Here is a 15,462-nt window from a genome sequence, read left to right as displayed (position 1 = left end):
AAACTTCTTCAACAAGGTTCTCTGATACGCTGAATCGGATGGTGTGATTTTCGTTAACTGTATGACCTTTAGGGGGTGTTTTCCCTATTTTCTAAAATGAGGCAAATTTTCTCAGGCTCGTAATTTTTGATGGCTAAGACTAATCTTGATGAAACTTATATATATTTAAAATCAGCATTAAAATGCGATTCTTTTCATGTAACTATCGGTTTCAAAATTCCATTTTTAGAGTTTTGGTTACTATTGAGCCGGGTCGCTCCTTACTACAGTTCGTTACCACGAACTGTTTGATTACTGCTACTACTCAAACTATTGCTACAAAAAATATTGTTTTTCATTAATTAGTAAAAAGTGGTAATAAACCTTAAAAAGAATAGACTCTTGTACAACGTCTTTTGATTTAAATATGTTTAATGACGACTAAACGGAATGACGAATAAATGATATAGGCACTCATTTATCTAAATAACTTTGCAGTTACAATAAGACAGAACATAAAATTATTTTGATTAAAAACTGAAATCAGTCTCAATGCTCGAAAGATTCCACAGAATTGGAGTCAGGATGACTTCAGGCCTTAGAAAACTAAAAATCATGAAAATATTTTCAATCCATATGGTAGAAAGTAGGAACAGCCCAACTCCTACTTATACGAGAAGTCGTATTTGTTCTAAGTTCAACTTCATTGGTCAAATTTTAAAAAAAATTTCATTTACTTGTGAATTACTAATTTATATTTTAATTATTTTTTAGTTTACTATTTCAATTATTTGGTTATTGTGAATTATTTTAATTATTATATAATTATTTTAATTAATTAATTAATAATTAATCAATCTTTTTCATTTATTTCTGTACCCTCTATTTTATCTTCGTAAAAATAAATTTTGGAAAACTTATACTGTTTAATTGAAATTTCGTGCCCTAAAAATTCCGTGCCCCGGGCTATTGGCCCCATGTCCCTCCCCTAAGACCGCCTCTGATTTTAGTTTCTGTTCGTTTTTGTCTATATCCAGAGTAATCTCTGTTCATTTGAAGCTTAACTTCTTATTTTTAATTATTGCTCGTTCTAAGGTTTCGTATCCGTTTTCACAGCTCTTTGAAAACTTAATTTCAATTATAAATTTAATTTCACATGCAACTGGGTGCGGTTTATGTGTTCTTTTGATCTACGTGAACCCCAGATTCTAATTATGCTATGAAGTTTTGGATTTGGTGCAGCCTTGTCAGAGATAATGTGCCCTTTTAGCACATTCAATTTATTTATTTAGATAATGTGCTCATTTTAGCACTTTGTGCTCTTGTCGATAATGTGCTCTTTTTTAGGCATTTATTAAAATGGAGCAATGGAAGTTAGTAATTTAGTCTAATTAAATTTAATCATTAAAATTATCATTATTATATATTTAAATTTAAATTTATTTAAATTTAAAAATTTATTTAAAAAATATTTTTAATTTAAATTTATTATAAATTTAATCATTAAAATCATTAAGATAAGATAAGATTTATTCATCACGAAACACACATACAATATTACATTTTACTATTTCCCCAAAGGCTCTTTGGCCTGTAAAAAAGGGGAAAATGAACGAGCCACTTACTCAGAGAAGAAAAAAAATAATCACTTACTCACAGAGAGAAGAGCAAAAAGGAGAAGAGAGGAAAGTATAAATAAAATGAAAAATTATAGAAAACAAAACTAAATAGACTACTAGATTGAACAGACTAAATTAATTAAGTAGATCTGTAGATAAAATAGACTCCAATGAAATAATCAGGAAATATATATGCATACATACACGCATATACACATATAAAAAGAGATAAAATAATTTCTAAGAAGCCAATGAATTGTTAATAATTTTTTTGAACAAACCGAATGAGTGGCACCTTCGAGCTGATTCGGGCAACTTATTCCATACAATATAACTCGCAATTAAAGGATTAAAGTCTGACCTTACACAAGGAGTAAAAGGAACTTGAATATGATTTTCGGTATTGCGAAGCTTATAATTATTCTGATCAGAGGTGAAAGATGGCTGAACACTTAGGGGACGGGGGAGGTCACCATGAAGCTGAGAAAAAGTAAAACATGCACACGAAAGAATATACAGTGACTCGAGATCAAGCAATGGGATAACTCTTGAACGGTTAGTTTCCTTAATGAGGTTTCTAGCTTTATTATAAACCTTAGAAAGTGGTTTTAACAGTGAAGGAAAGGTTGACATCCATACTATTGGACAGTAGGAAACGTAAGATCGGATCAAGGAGTGAAAAAGGATTTCCAAAATTGATCCAGGGAAAATATGTTTAAGTTTCCGTAATATACCGAGACTCCTGCATATCTTCATTTTAATCAAATCAATGTGACGCTTGAAAGACAAGTTTTCATCAACAAGAATGCCCAAAAAACGAACATATCGATCTTTAGATCTGTGAATTATCTCATTTGGCTGATGAATTTCTGATAACTTGGGATAAATCTGAGAAACATGCGAAAATATCAAAAACTTGGATTTTGAATAATTTAGGGTAAGAAAATTAGCATCAAGCCATGAAATTACTCTCTCAAACAAGTATTTCAAGTTTAATCGAAGCTCGGATTCACAGTTCCCCGAAGTGCCGAGTGTGCTATCATCAGCAAAACAAACAAGGACATCAGAAGATGGTGAACTATAGCTGGCACTATGGGCAAGGGAAGGTTTAGGATGACAGAGTCGACAGCAATGAATAGGTTTCTGCTTTTTTACTGCGTAAAAAAGATCATTTATATAAATCAAAAATAACACTGGCCCTAAAACTGATCCCTGAGGGACGCCAAAATTCACTTGTGATTGACAGAAATTAAATTGTGGATTGACAGAAATTAACCTATCATTCAAATAAGATTGAAACCAAGAAAATACATTACCCCTAATGCCAAAATGAGACATCTTCGATAGAAGAATTTCATGGGTTAAGGAATCGAATGCCTTGCGAATATCCAGGAATATAGCAGCCGGAATTAATCCCGAATCCAATTCAGAATGTATAAAATTCAAAAGGGTCATACAGGCATGCTCAGTGGAGTGCTTCATTCGGAAACCAAATTGAAAATCATGAAGAAACTCTTTAGATTTTAGAAATTTAAGCAGACGAGAAAGCATAGCCTTTTCGAAGATTTTACTAAATACTGATAAAATTGAAATTGGTCGATAATTTGCTGGATCATTTCTTGGTCCACCTTTATACAGAACAATAATCCGAGCACGCTTGAGAGGATCTGGAAAAACCCCATATTTAAATGAAAGATTTAATGTGTTAAGATAATGTGCTCATTTTAGCACTTTGTGCTCTTGTCGATAATGTGCTCTTTTTTAGGCATTTATTAAAATGGAGCAATGGAAGTTAGTAATTTAGTCATAATGATGCAGACTCAAAACCATAGATTATCATTCATTTTCGCATAAGGCCGAAGTTTCCGTTGCACATCGAGCAATAAGGTCGAACTGATAAAGACGCAAATTTTACGAATTTTGTCCGGATGATAAATGTGAATGAGACACCTTGCGAATGTCCTGTGGTGGCGCAGTGGATTTGACCTTAGCTTGGTAATACGGGACCCAGAGATCGAATCACGCTGCAGGAATGCACTACAGGGCCGACGCAAGGACCTTAGTAGTCAAGAAGTGTCGTTAATTCTTAAATAAATAAAGTGAATGAGACGATACTGTATTTGTAACCAGATCGGACAGTTTTAATTGCATAATGCTGGCTGTAGTGTTAGGAGGAACCTAGTAAAAGTCGAACATCGGCCCATAGGAATCAAAAATAAAAACGTGTTTAAAAAAAACTGGCGGGGGGGGGGAGGAAAAAATTGACATTTTTAGCTGATCCAGGAACGGTAGCTATTATATAAATCAGTCTTAATGGTAAAACGATATTTTAAAAATAAAATTTAAGAGAATTAAAAAAAATGGCTTGAAAACAAGGCTGTATCCAGGGGGCTGGTTGAACCTCCCCTTCCCCCGGAATGTTTTTCCGACTCGTATAAACATAACCAAAATGCATATAAACAAATTTTGATGCGTTTTTTACATTTTATTGTACACCCCCTCCTGAAAAAATAGCCCTCTCCGCAAAATACCTTGGTACGGCCCATCCTGATTTACATTGAAATGGCGTTGGATCGGAAAAAAAGAAGGTTTTTGGAATGCCCATGGCCGAATAGGCTTACTCTACATGCATTTTTTTCCAAAACTTAAGACTTTAACCGAATTTTGCTAAACTTTCTTATAGGTTCATATTTTGGTTGCAGCAGTAGCTGCAACCTAGCAAAGAGCCAATTACAGCTCATAGTAACAAAAATTTGGAAATCGCGTTTAAAAAAAACTGCTCGGTGAGAGAAAAATTGCCATCTGACACTGAATCAGGAATGGTAACCATTGTTTCGGTAAATCTTAAAAGTAAAAGTTCGTCGCAAAAGCAAATTTATAGTAATTTCAACAAAGAGCCTGAAACTCCTCGAAAATGGCGTCGGATCAAAAAGTGTACCATTGGAATCAGCATGATTGAAAACTTGAGTATGGAAATTACAGTCCTCCATCTTGAACACCAAGGAGAATCACTCTTTTGCATGGATAGCACTGGTGTGTCTCCTGTTCTTCTTTTTTTCTTTTTCAACCAGGAACAGCGAGTGACCAGAACATCATAGAGAGATATTTAGTGGCTCATCAAACGGACATTAAATTTGCTAGTGTCCTTTTAAGTGACCAAAAAGATTGGAGGGCAGCTAACCCCCTCTCCAAAAGGCTCCCTCCCCCAAAGTTGTCCGATCAAAACTTTGAGGTTGCCATTTTGTTCAACATAGTTCAAAGGTCCAATAACTATGGCTTTGGTGATGATATGGTACCTTCCATAGTACCTAGGGAAAGGGCTCCACGCGGTATCGGGCGTATCGGTATCGGCTGTATCGGTATCGGACGTATTGGATCGCGCGTATCGGTATTGGACATATCTGTATCAAGTGTTTTTTTTCCAGTCATGGTTTTGAACCTTGTATCACGCTTGCAGAAGTCCCTGCAACTTAGTAAAGAACAAAGCACTACCCACAGTAACCAAAAGTTGAAAAGCACGTTTGAAAAGAAAAACTACCATTTATTTATTTATTTATTTACCGTTTATTTATTGCCATCTGCCATTGATTACTTCGTTCAATCTTAAACGTTAAAGTGCATTGCGAAAACAAATTTACGACAGTTTTGAGAAAGAGCTTGAAACCTCTTGAAAATGGCGTCAGATCAAAATACAAATTACACCATTGGAATCAGTATGATAAAAATCTTGGGCAAAAACCTTGTATTGGGTAATTAGAGCCCCCACCTTGAACAACAATTAAAATATCTTCTTTGTATAGGTAGCACTGATGTGTCTTTTTTTCCTTTTTTTTACCAGGGATAGCGGGTTACTAGAACACTATAAAGAAATGATGTTTAATGGCTCATTTGAAAGGAAATTAAAATTATTAGTGCCCTTTTTAACCGACCAAAAGATTGGAGGGCCGCTAGTCCCCTTTCCAAAAGACCTCCTTCCCTTTAAGTCGTCTGATCAAAACTTTGAGGTAGCCAGTTTTTCAGCATTGTTGAAAGGTCCAATAACCATACTTTTGGTGATGACCTGACCCTCCATAGTCCCTGGGAAAAGGGATATAAGTTCTGGCAATTATGGTCCTACAATGGTCAAATGGATTGGATTGCCATAATTCGTAGTTCGGTTGGTAGAGTGGTGGACTTAGAATCATGATGTCAGGGATTCAATTACTTTAACTGGGATAACTTGCTGACACCTTACTATGGATTTGCCTGAGTGTTGCATCTACCTCAGTCTTGTCCCCCTTGACGACTCTTTCAACTATTCTCACAGAAAAAAATAAATTATACGTTTTTTTTTCTTTGGGCAGTTCTTGAACAGCACAACAGAACCTACAGGAAGAAAGAAGTGTAATAAAAGAGTAATCACCATTTTCAACAGCACAAACACAGAAATAGACATACACCATAAAAAAAGAAAAAAAAGAAGACAGTTTTCCTACTTTAGTAATTAATATAGATCAGTACTTGAATGAGGCATTAACCCTACTCATCCATCCAATTACATAAGTCAAACAGCATGGCCATACACAATCAACCATAATGAATAATCCATGAACAGGCAGTCGTGTCGTCAATAAGTTTAAGTCGTCATTTACTAAACAATAAAAACAGTAAAAAATAAAAATAATTCAGAGGTGACAACCCAACACAAGGGCTCATCAGGAGAATACACACTTGCCTATAGGGTTTCGGCACTTTAAGATATTATTCTTTGCAGTAAATAAGGAGAGGAAAATTGACTGTTTTTTAAGAAAGATATATTGCTTATGGGTACTTGTTAATTATCCAGAACACACACAAGAAGTTAGCTTTGTTTGATCCGAGCAAACCTGTTTTTCTCTCACATTCGGTTATATTTACCTTATTCTTTCGTGAAATAAAGTACGATGTAGTTATATTATAATTGAATATTGAATATGAATATATAGAAGTGGTTAGACATTTACTACTATGCGTTCTGGGCGGCCTGCTATCCATAATTCTTTGTTGTATTTTAGATTTTAATATGCGCTCATTAAACCGGCTCACTTTAAAGTTGCAAATTTCTGACAGTCCGTGGACTCGGTCTTTTTTTTTCCAGACACTTTGTAATAACCACCATCATCTCTATATTCGAGCCAGTCACACTCTCCAGCAAAATTTTTAAATGATTGATTGTGTTTTTTTTTCAGTATGAACTGGAGGTTTAAATACTTCTGTTGGTAGCAAGGCCGTAACCAAGGGAGGGGTTAGGGGTTTGACCTCCCCCCCAAAAAAATGTTTGTGCGACTCGCAATAGTAAAAATACACAAAATGGTATATTTTGACGTTTTTGGACCCCCCCCCCCCGAATAAGAAACTCTGGGTAATGCCCTGGTTGCTATTTTAAACCCTCTGGACACCGCCCCTCCTACTACGGAAGCTTCTGACTAACTCCTTTATGGGATGTCATCCATTATAGTAATTATTTAAATGGTTTGATCTGGACTTTGACTTCATGAGAATTTGGGACAACTAAAAAAAAAAAAAATTGACGATTTCCATAATCTAGTATTTCTAATATACCCATTTTTCATTGCGAAGTGTGAAACACCTTTAAAGCCTAATTAAAAGAGAAAAAAATAGCTAGGCTTGACACAATCTTCTATAAGACATAATGAGATGTTTTTAAATAGTCAATGGTAATGAAATGTAACTAAAAGAACGAATAGTGTTAGGAGTAACCAAAAAATGAAGTTCTTTTAACAACATACATATCAAAAGAATAAGATTTTTATGGTGATTTTAGATATGTTTACGAAAAGAGTGAACACACTTCCAAAATGAGAAGTGATCTTGATGAAAATTATGCCATCAGATTCTATACATCAGAGAACCCTATTACAGAGACTTCAAGCCGCTATCTACGCAAACGCGAAATTTTTTTTTTTCGAAAAGGATAGTCACGGATGCATTTTCATTTTATTTTTTCATCCTGAGGTAATTGTATCGAATCATTGGTCATAGGATATCAGGATAGAACACATATTAATGGAATTAAAAGTTCTTGTGCCCTTTTTAAGTAGGTTTTGGCAGGAGGTAAAAATGGGTCCCATTATCGCTTTTAGAAGGTTTTGGCCGAGAAATCTATGCTCTTTTTTTTATCTTTTCGTGGAAGTTGCCCAGAAAGACTATAAATAAATCAAATTTGTAGTAAAGCCGTGTGTTTGAGCCCACAAGGAATGGGATACAGATTTTTCACATTATATTTTTAAATTGTATTTGTCATATTTTTGCTTGTATTTCTGCTCGTTGGGATGTTTTGACATTGAAAGAACTGATGAACCATTGTGACCAAAAAGTCATAAGTTCAAAACCGTTGTTGAGTGTGCATAACTGCGACAAGCCTATGGCTTTCTCCTGTGTTGAACGAAATTGAAAATAAATAAACAATTTTTTCCTTTGAAAAATCCTATGACCAATCCTATATCCTATATCCTATGACCAATGATTCAATACAATTACCTCAGGATGAAAAAATAAAATGAAAATGCATCCGTGACTATCCTTTTCGAAAGCCTATGGCTTTCTCCTGTGTTGAATGAAATTGAAAATAAATAAACAATTTTTTCCTTTGAAATATTTTCCAGCACATTTCTAAGAAAAATGAAGACAACTAGAAAATTGCTTAATAGTACCAAAAAGAACAGAGATTACTTTCTTACTGCTCCGTGGTAAAAAGTGTTTTTTAGTTACACAAAAGTGGTAAAAGTGGCTTACGTCCGAGACGTATTTCCATAAGAAATTTATATATCTTTAAGTAATTTTAATTTAATTCACTCTACCTTTTTAAAACCCAATTGGGTCTCCTGTGTGAAATTTAAGCCAGTAAAAAGACTGAAAAGCTTGATTCACAAGATCTTCTACCGTAATTCCTATTTCTCTGCCATCGTACATAGTGACGTCATTGACAGACTTATTTTGAGCAGGATAGGATAAAAAATCTTGAGAGCTATTACTGGCTCATAGGCTGTCAAATGGACGTTTCAGTTGCTGGTTCTTTTTCACAGGGACAAATAGCGATCTTGTCGCCCAACCTTGTGGCAGCGGGGATCGATCCCAGGGGTATTGCCAAGCAGAACTTCAATCCGTGTGCTTTGAGACGCTTGTTTTGAGGAGACTATTTCTAAAAAACTTGGCAAAAATTGATTCTTATGTGCCACCAATTTTTCGGAAACTGCTTTGATAAATGACCCAGGTAGGGATCGCTGTAGTCGCAGCTGGCCTCAGCGCAACAGCCGACAGTGAATTTTTCCTGTATAAAATCTCGATGAAGGATTTTATAAAGACTGATGAACGTCGGGGCTTTCACATCACTGCGTAAGAATTTACGATGCCACACTTAAGTATGCAAACTTGTCACTGATTGATGGAGTATTTTTGCTGAGTAACATATTTTTAGCATAGAACGTTTTACTTCCTAAGCTCCGAAAAGTGATGTTCACATGCAGGCCCAGTAAGACTTCCTTGCATACATGTATTTTTCTATATACTTGCTTCGGCATAGAATTCCAGGCGGACATGAATGTAAAAGTCTTACTTAAATGCCTTAGACTTACATACTTCATGCCTAAAGAGGCACTTTGGCCTCCCAAGAATAGTCACCTGTCATCTCTCATCGCTGCGTCCGCCTGAACATCCTCATTCGGGTTGGAACGATGTTTGGGATTTAGAAAATGAGCTCAGTAGCTGCGTCTTAGGGTGTTTTGGGGCGTCTTCTTCTTCTGGTAGCGCATGGATGCTACTGAAGGACAACCTTTAGTAACCGAGTTTCGTGCAAATCCAGCCAGACAGACAAGTTCAAGTTGACTTGACTGTGATAAGACATGTGACTATATTACTTAAATGCAGATAATAAATATGGTTTCTGGAAAATCTTCATTATTATATATAGTTCTAGGCTCTAGAAGTGGATTACATCAAGCACCGAATTTTACATATGGGAGGAAACTATCTAGGTATTGAAGTCTGGAAAGACATGTGTCTACAAACATATGTGAACGCCCCCTAACGCCAGTTTTTACATCACAGTGGGAAATGAGTTTTTTTTTCTTTGTTAGCATTAAAAATTAATCCAAATGCACAAAAAATTGTCCGCGCATTACCTTGTTTGTGGTTACTTCATTTGGCAATGCATCGCCAGTAGTTGCACTCTGGTACTTTTGTTATTTAGTCAAATTTATTAGGAATTTATTCAGTCATAGTAGCATCGATGTCTGTGTATAGATTACATTTCTAGGGCTTTAGAATAAGAATCTTATGAGACTTTACATAATGGCTCTTGCGCCAAACTGGTAGTATAAATGTATATTAGAATTCAGTGACTTTTCTTTGTTAAAACAGGATGTTGTTCGTTACTATTAACGACAACACTGAAATTCAATGAATTGTAGATATTTTATCATTATGGAAAGAATAATGTAATATTTGAAGAGTTGTGCTGAAAAACGGTAAATTTAGCCAAGAATTTTTTTTCAGGAAATAACTGTATAGTATCTTACTGTTCAGAATTTTTTATGACCTCATATGAGATTCAAGCCTTATTTGATGCCCGCATCTTGTTCCACAAGGAGTTATATCTAGTAGCTTGTTAAGCCTGCAAAAAATTAAACAGCTAAATTTTAGAATCTAAAAATGAAAAATAATTACCACACTCGTGTCTTTTTTTATATAAGAGAGAGGCTCCAGATGGTTCAAAATAAAAACTCCAAACACGTTTTAAGTCATAATTTTTCTTATATATTTTTTATTTTTATCTATATTTTTTTATATAACGTAATGAAGTCTTATATATTTATGTTGTTTGGTCACCATAAAGTGTTGCAGTTAACTTTGTTCGACCACGTCAACTAAAGTGTTGCAGGAGCAACATTTTGTTTGTGAACCTACGCCATCAACTAAACATAGTAGTTGTCATCCCATCAACACTTTTAATTTGGCATGTCCAAGAATTTTTTTTTTCTATGGAAAAATGATTATTGCATGGCTACCCCCGTAGAGGCAACCTAGTGAAAACCGAACCCTAGCCCATAGTAACCAAAACTTTAAAAAAGGCATTTTGAAAAAAGAAGGGGTTCAGTTCATAGAAAGAACCCCCTCGTATACGTAATAATTTCTGTTCGTTTTAAGTCTTAATGTTGCTCCTTACTATCAGTTGAAAAACTTGTTTTTTTATATTTAATTTCTGATCGTTTTTAAATAATGCTGGGAAATCCGGTGCCCCCTTCATGTAAAATTCCCTTACCCCTTGAAAAATTTCTCCATGGAAAGATCTTCCCACTTAACCCTCTCCCTCTGACCCCCACCAGAAAATCACCCCTGAAAACGTCCGTATACTTAGCAATAAGCTATACTATATGTAGGGCCTAAACAATGGGCAAAAGTCACAACTTGCAGCCCTTCTCGTGGGGACTGTGTGGGATTAAGTCGTCCTCAAAGACATATCTATTAGATTTTTCGATTATGCTGAACAAAATGGCTATCTCAAAATTTTGATCATGTGACTTTGGGAAAAATTGAGTGTGGGAGGGGGCCTAGTTGCCCTTCAATTTTTTGGTCACTTAAAAGGGGCACTAAAACATTTCATTCCCGTCCGAATGAGCCTCCTTGCCATATTCTGGGACCACTGGGTCGGTATCATCATCTCGGGGAAACAAACAAATAAACACACATCCATGATCGTTCTTCTGGCAAAAATTATAAAAATCCACATTTTTGCAGATAGGAGCTTGAAACTTCTGCAGTAGAGTTTTCTGATACGCTGAATCTGATCGTGTGATTTTCATTAAGATTTTAATATTTTTAGGTTTTTTTCCCCTTTTGAGAATCAGGCAAATTTTTTCAGGCTCGTAGCCTTTAATCGGTAAAACTAAACTTCAAAAAAAGAGGGTGTTTCCCCCTTTTTTCGAAAATGAGGCAAATCCATTCCAATATATTTTTGACAATCTTAACTTCTGATGGGTAAGACTAAACTTATATATTTTGAAATCAGTATAAAAATCCGGTTCGTTTGATGGTACCAAAATTCCGTTTTTTAGAGTTTTGGTTACTATTGAGCCGGGTTGTCCTCTCAGTTTACAATTTATTTCCATCCATGGTTGAGTGCATAATTTACCGACATATTATTTTAAATGATTTAAAAGGGCACTCGAACTTTTAATTTCTGCTCGAGTGAGCCCTATGACGGAGTTCTAGGACAACTGGGTCGATACGATCACCCTTGGAAAAAAAAAACAGACAAAAAAAAAAAAAAAACAAACAAACAAACACACATCCGTGATTTTTCTTTTGGCAAAAAATACAAAATTCCAAATTTTTGCTGATAGGAGCTTGAAATTGTCCTGTGGTGGCGCAGTGGATTTGACCTTAGCTTGGTAATACGGGACCCAGAGATCGAATCACGCTGCAGGAATGCACTGCAGGGCCGACGCAGGGACCATAGTAGTCAAGAAGCGTCCGTAATTCTTAAATAAAAAGGAGCTCGAAACCTCAACAGTAAGGTTCTCTGATACGCTGAATCTGATGATGTGATTTTCATTAAGATTCTATGACTTTTAGGGGATGTTTGCCCCTTTTTTCAAAAATGAGGTATATTTTTTCAGGCTTGTAACTTTTGATGGGTAAGACTAAACTGGATGAAACCTAAATATTTGAAGTCAGCATAAAAATCCGATTCTTTTTTATGCATCTATTGGTATCAAAATTCCGTTTTTTAGAGTTTCGGTTACTATTGAGCCTGGTCGCTCCTTACCTACAGTTCATTACCACATATTGTTTGATTTATAACTCGGGCTCGACCAGCTGTCTAGACTTTTTTTTTCTCTGGAATCAGACGATTGGGTTTGAGCTATGTTTACACTGGTATTTGCGCTACCGACCCCTTCTCACTTATCTTACCTGAACCATCTCAGGAATAGTGGGTTTCTAAGTTAAAATCTCCAGAAAATGTTAGGGGGAATGTGGAACTAAATCAAAATACACTATGTACATCCAGGTTTTCAAAAGGTTGTATCTCTAATATATCAGGAAGAGGCTAAGGGCATTAGGTTAGAACTTTCAGGGAATGTGGAGGGGTGTGTTGAACTAAATTAAAAGACGCTATATGCATCTTAAGTTTTCAATATGGCGTATCTACAATATCCCAGGAACAACTAAGAGTGTTAAATTGAAACCTTCAGAGAATATTCAAATGGGATTTTAACTAAATCAAAAGATACTATGTGCATCCTGGTTATCAAAAAAGCGTATTTGTAATGTCCCATGAACGGTTAATGGTATGAAGTTGAAATTTTCAGGAAATATTGAGGGGGATGTTGAACTATATCAAAAGACACTATGTTCATCCAGAGTGTCAAATGGGCGTATTTGAAATGCCTTAAGAATTACTATGGATGTTAAGTTGAAATTTAGATTGAACTTGGATATTGAACTCAATAAAAAAAAAAAAAAAAAAAAAAAATCATGTGCATCCAGTTTGTCAAAAGGATATCTTTTACACCGCCCCACCACATAGGTTCACTTCGAAGTCACAAATAAAAGAGTTTAAAGAGTCAGAATAAAGAGAACTGAGTGATGCCTCTGATATATTTATTCTCTTATTCCATTTTTGTTCATGCGTAATATTTTGAAGATTCTCCTTTTAGGATTCTTTCGTAGAAATTGCTATTCACTCAAATGCTTTGTTCAAGAACCATCCTTAACTTAGATTTTTAATTGAGTGAAATGTTTGTTATAATTATGTTTAATACAGTCAAGGAAGACATTCAGATCACCTTGTGCAACTTAATAATTTAGACTAGAATTTCTTTGACACAAATAGAGTATAGACTCAGTTTTATAAGCATTGTACTCAAACAATTTTATGACTTCGAAAGTCATCAGAACTCAGAAGCATGGACAAGGCCAAGTTAAAAAGTCAATCAACACAATCTAAGAGGGAAGGGTCACCCTCATGGATCATCAAGTGATTGTCGCTCCATGGAGATAGATTTTTTTCGTGAGTTTCGTAATGTGAATTCTTTTGTTAAAGAAAACTATTGTTTTGGTAATTGTTAAGGGAATTATTTTGCATTTCGAAAACTGATACGCGTGACTAAGTAAAATTTCGTTGAATTTAGAGGATGGCATGTGTAAACTACCCATTGACTGTTTGTTATGTTATTTGTGTAGCAGGATTTAGTAAGTAGAACATCATTGTGTAAGAAAGTCCATGGATTACGTGTATATTTTGATGAGTTGTTACTGTGAAATTACTGCTGTATTTGTTAGCTAAATATTTTTGACATTTTTTGTATGTTTACATAAAAATAATTAAATATTAAATAAATCGATTTTTTTAAAATAAAAGAAATTACTGCTGCATTTGTTAGCTAATAGTTTATCTATTTTGATATGTTTATATGAAAAGATTTTTTTTTACCAGTCTGTTAAAGCTTCAAACAGAAAAAGTTCATGAAAATTGTATCAGTAAGCTGCTTAACTGTTGTGGTATGTACCTCAATCTAAATGTGGACTACTTTAAGAGTGTAGCTTTCAAATATTTATAATTAATACATTTTAATTATAAATAAATATATGTGTTAATAAGAGAAAATAATACATAAATAAATGAGAATTTAAATAAACATATCCGTCATCTGGTTTTGCTTGCTTTCAAAACGTATCTCACTTTTTCTTTAACCAACTCTAATATGCTTATTACTTTTTTCTGTTTTTTTTTGGCTGCATGATGATGATGATGATGATGATAAATTTATTTCCCATTTGTAGGACAAAAACAAAAGATTGTCTTAAATCGAGTATAAAATAATAAGAAAAGGAAAAAAGAAAAAAACAAACAAGAAAGCAAGAAAAACAGCAAATCCACATTAGCGTAAATACATAAACCAATAAATCCACATTAACTAAATATATAGAACACATGAGGCACCGCAATCTAATTTACACCATAGCAAGGTATAAACATGTGAGTTAAATTAAGTTTCTTCAAGAATAAATAGTTTTTTTTTTCTTGCTTTGTGCTTACGACTTGTACTTTGATACCGAAAATTTATTTTAGGAAGAGCGATTATCTATTGCTGAAGAGCCAGCGGCAATCAGTGTTAAAGAAAGGACTCAAAAATTCAATCGTCTTGCCTCCCAAACTGGCCTCACTTCAATGGGTGGGAGAGGACCGAATGCTGTCAGAGGTAGTACTAGGAGCAGATCTAAACATATCGTAAGTAATGCTGAATTATTATTACCTTTTTTTTTCAACTTGGCAAGATGCATACAAAACAGTAATATTTGATAACGCGTTTTAAAGGTTCTCAAAATACTTTTTTTTCTCAAATTCAATAGGTTAACAGAATCTTTGCGTGATTTCTTTTCAAGAGAGATGCAATGTCTACCGTTCTGCTAATAAGTTGACATTGCAAGGAAGTGCCTCCCCAATGCGAATCAATTTAAAACAAGGTGCAGCGTGTCTACCTTTCTGCTAAAAAGTTGTTCAGGAGAGAGGGGTTATTTTTAGAGGGGCCGTCGAACCACTTTGGGCCTTGGATCATGATCGCTTATTTTTTATTTAAACAAGGTGTAACATACCGATCTTTCTGCTACAAGTTTAGATGTGGAACCGGTGGGGAGCGTCAGAGAGACCACGGGCTCATGTTGGCCCTTCCAGTCTTACTGATTAAAATTATTTAAATGATTCTGGTTCAAAAATTCATGCCTAACTTCAAACAAAAAAACGAGAGGTGCAGCCAGGAAGAATTTTGGAGGAGCAAGGCCTCATTTCAGTCCTCCTATCCTGCACTTATAAAATCATTTCAAT

At 34.9% G+C, this 15,462-nt stretch overlaps 1 protein-coding gene across 1 annotated transcript in view; it reads left to right on the top strand.

Moving 5' to 3' along the window:
* The window catches only part of LOC136036414 (ankyrin repeat domain-containing protein SOWAHA-like), a 102,150-nt gene that overhangs the window by 21,332 nt on the left and 65,356 nt on the right, over window positions 1-15,462 (top strand). The window contains exon 4 of the mRNA XM_065718630.1: window positions 14,710-14,868. Within this exon, the coding sequence (XP_065574702.1) occupies window positions 14,710-14,868 (159 nt within the window). The remainder of the gene's footprint in view (window positions 1-14,709; window positions 14,869-15,462) is intronic.

This window comes from Artemia franciscana, chromosome 15 (assembly GCF_032884065.1).
Source record: "Artemia franciscana chromosome 15, ASM3288406v1, whole genome shotgun sequence".
NCBI lineage: Eukaryota > Metazoa > Arthropoda > Branchiopoda > Anostraca > Artemiidae > Artemia > Artemia franciscana.
This window is presented reverse-complemented; position numbering and strand designations above follow the sequence as displayed.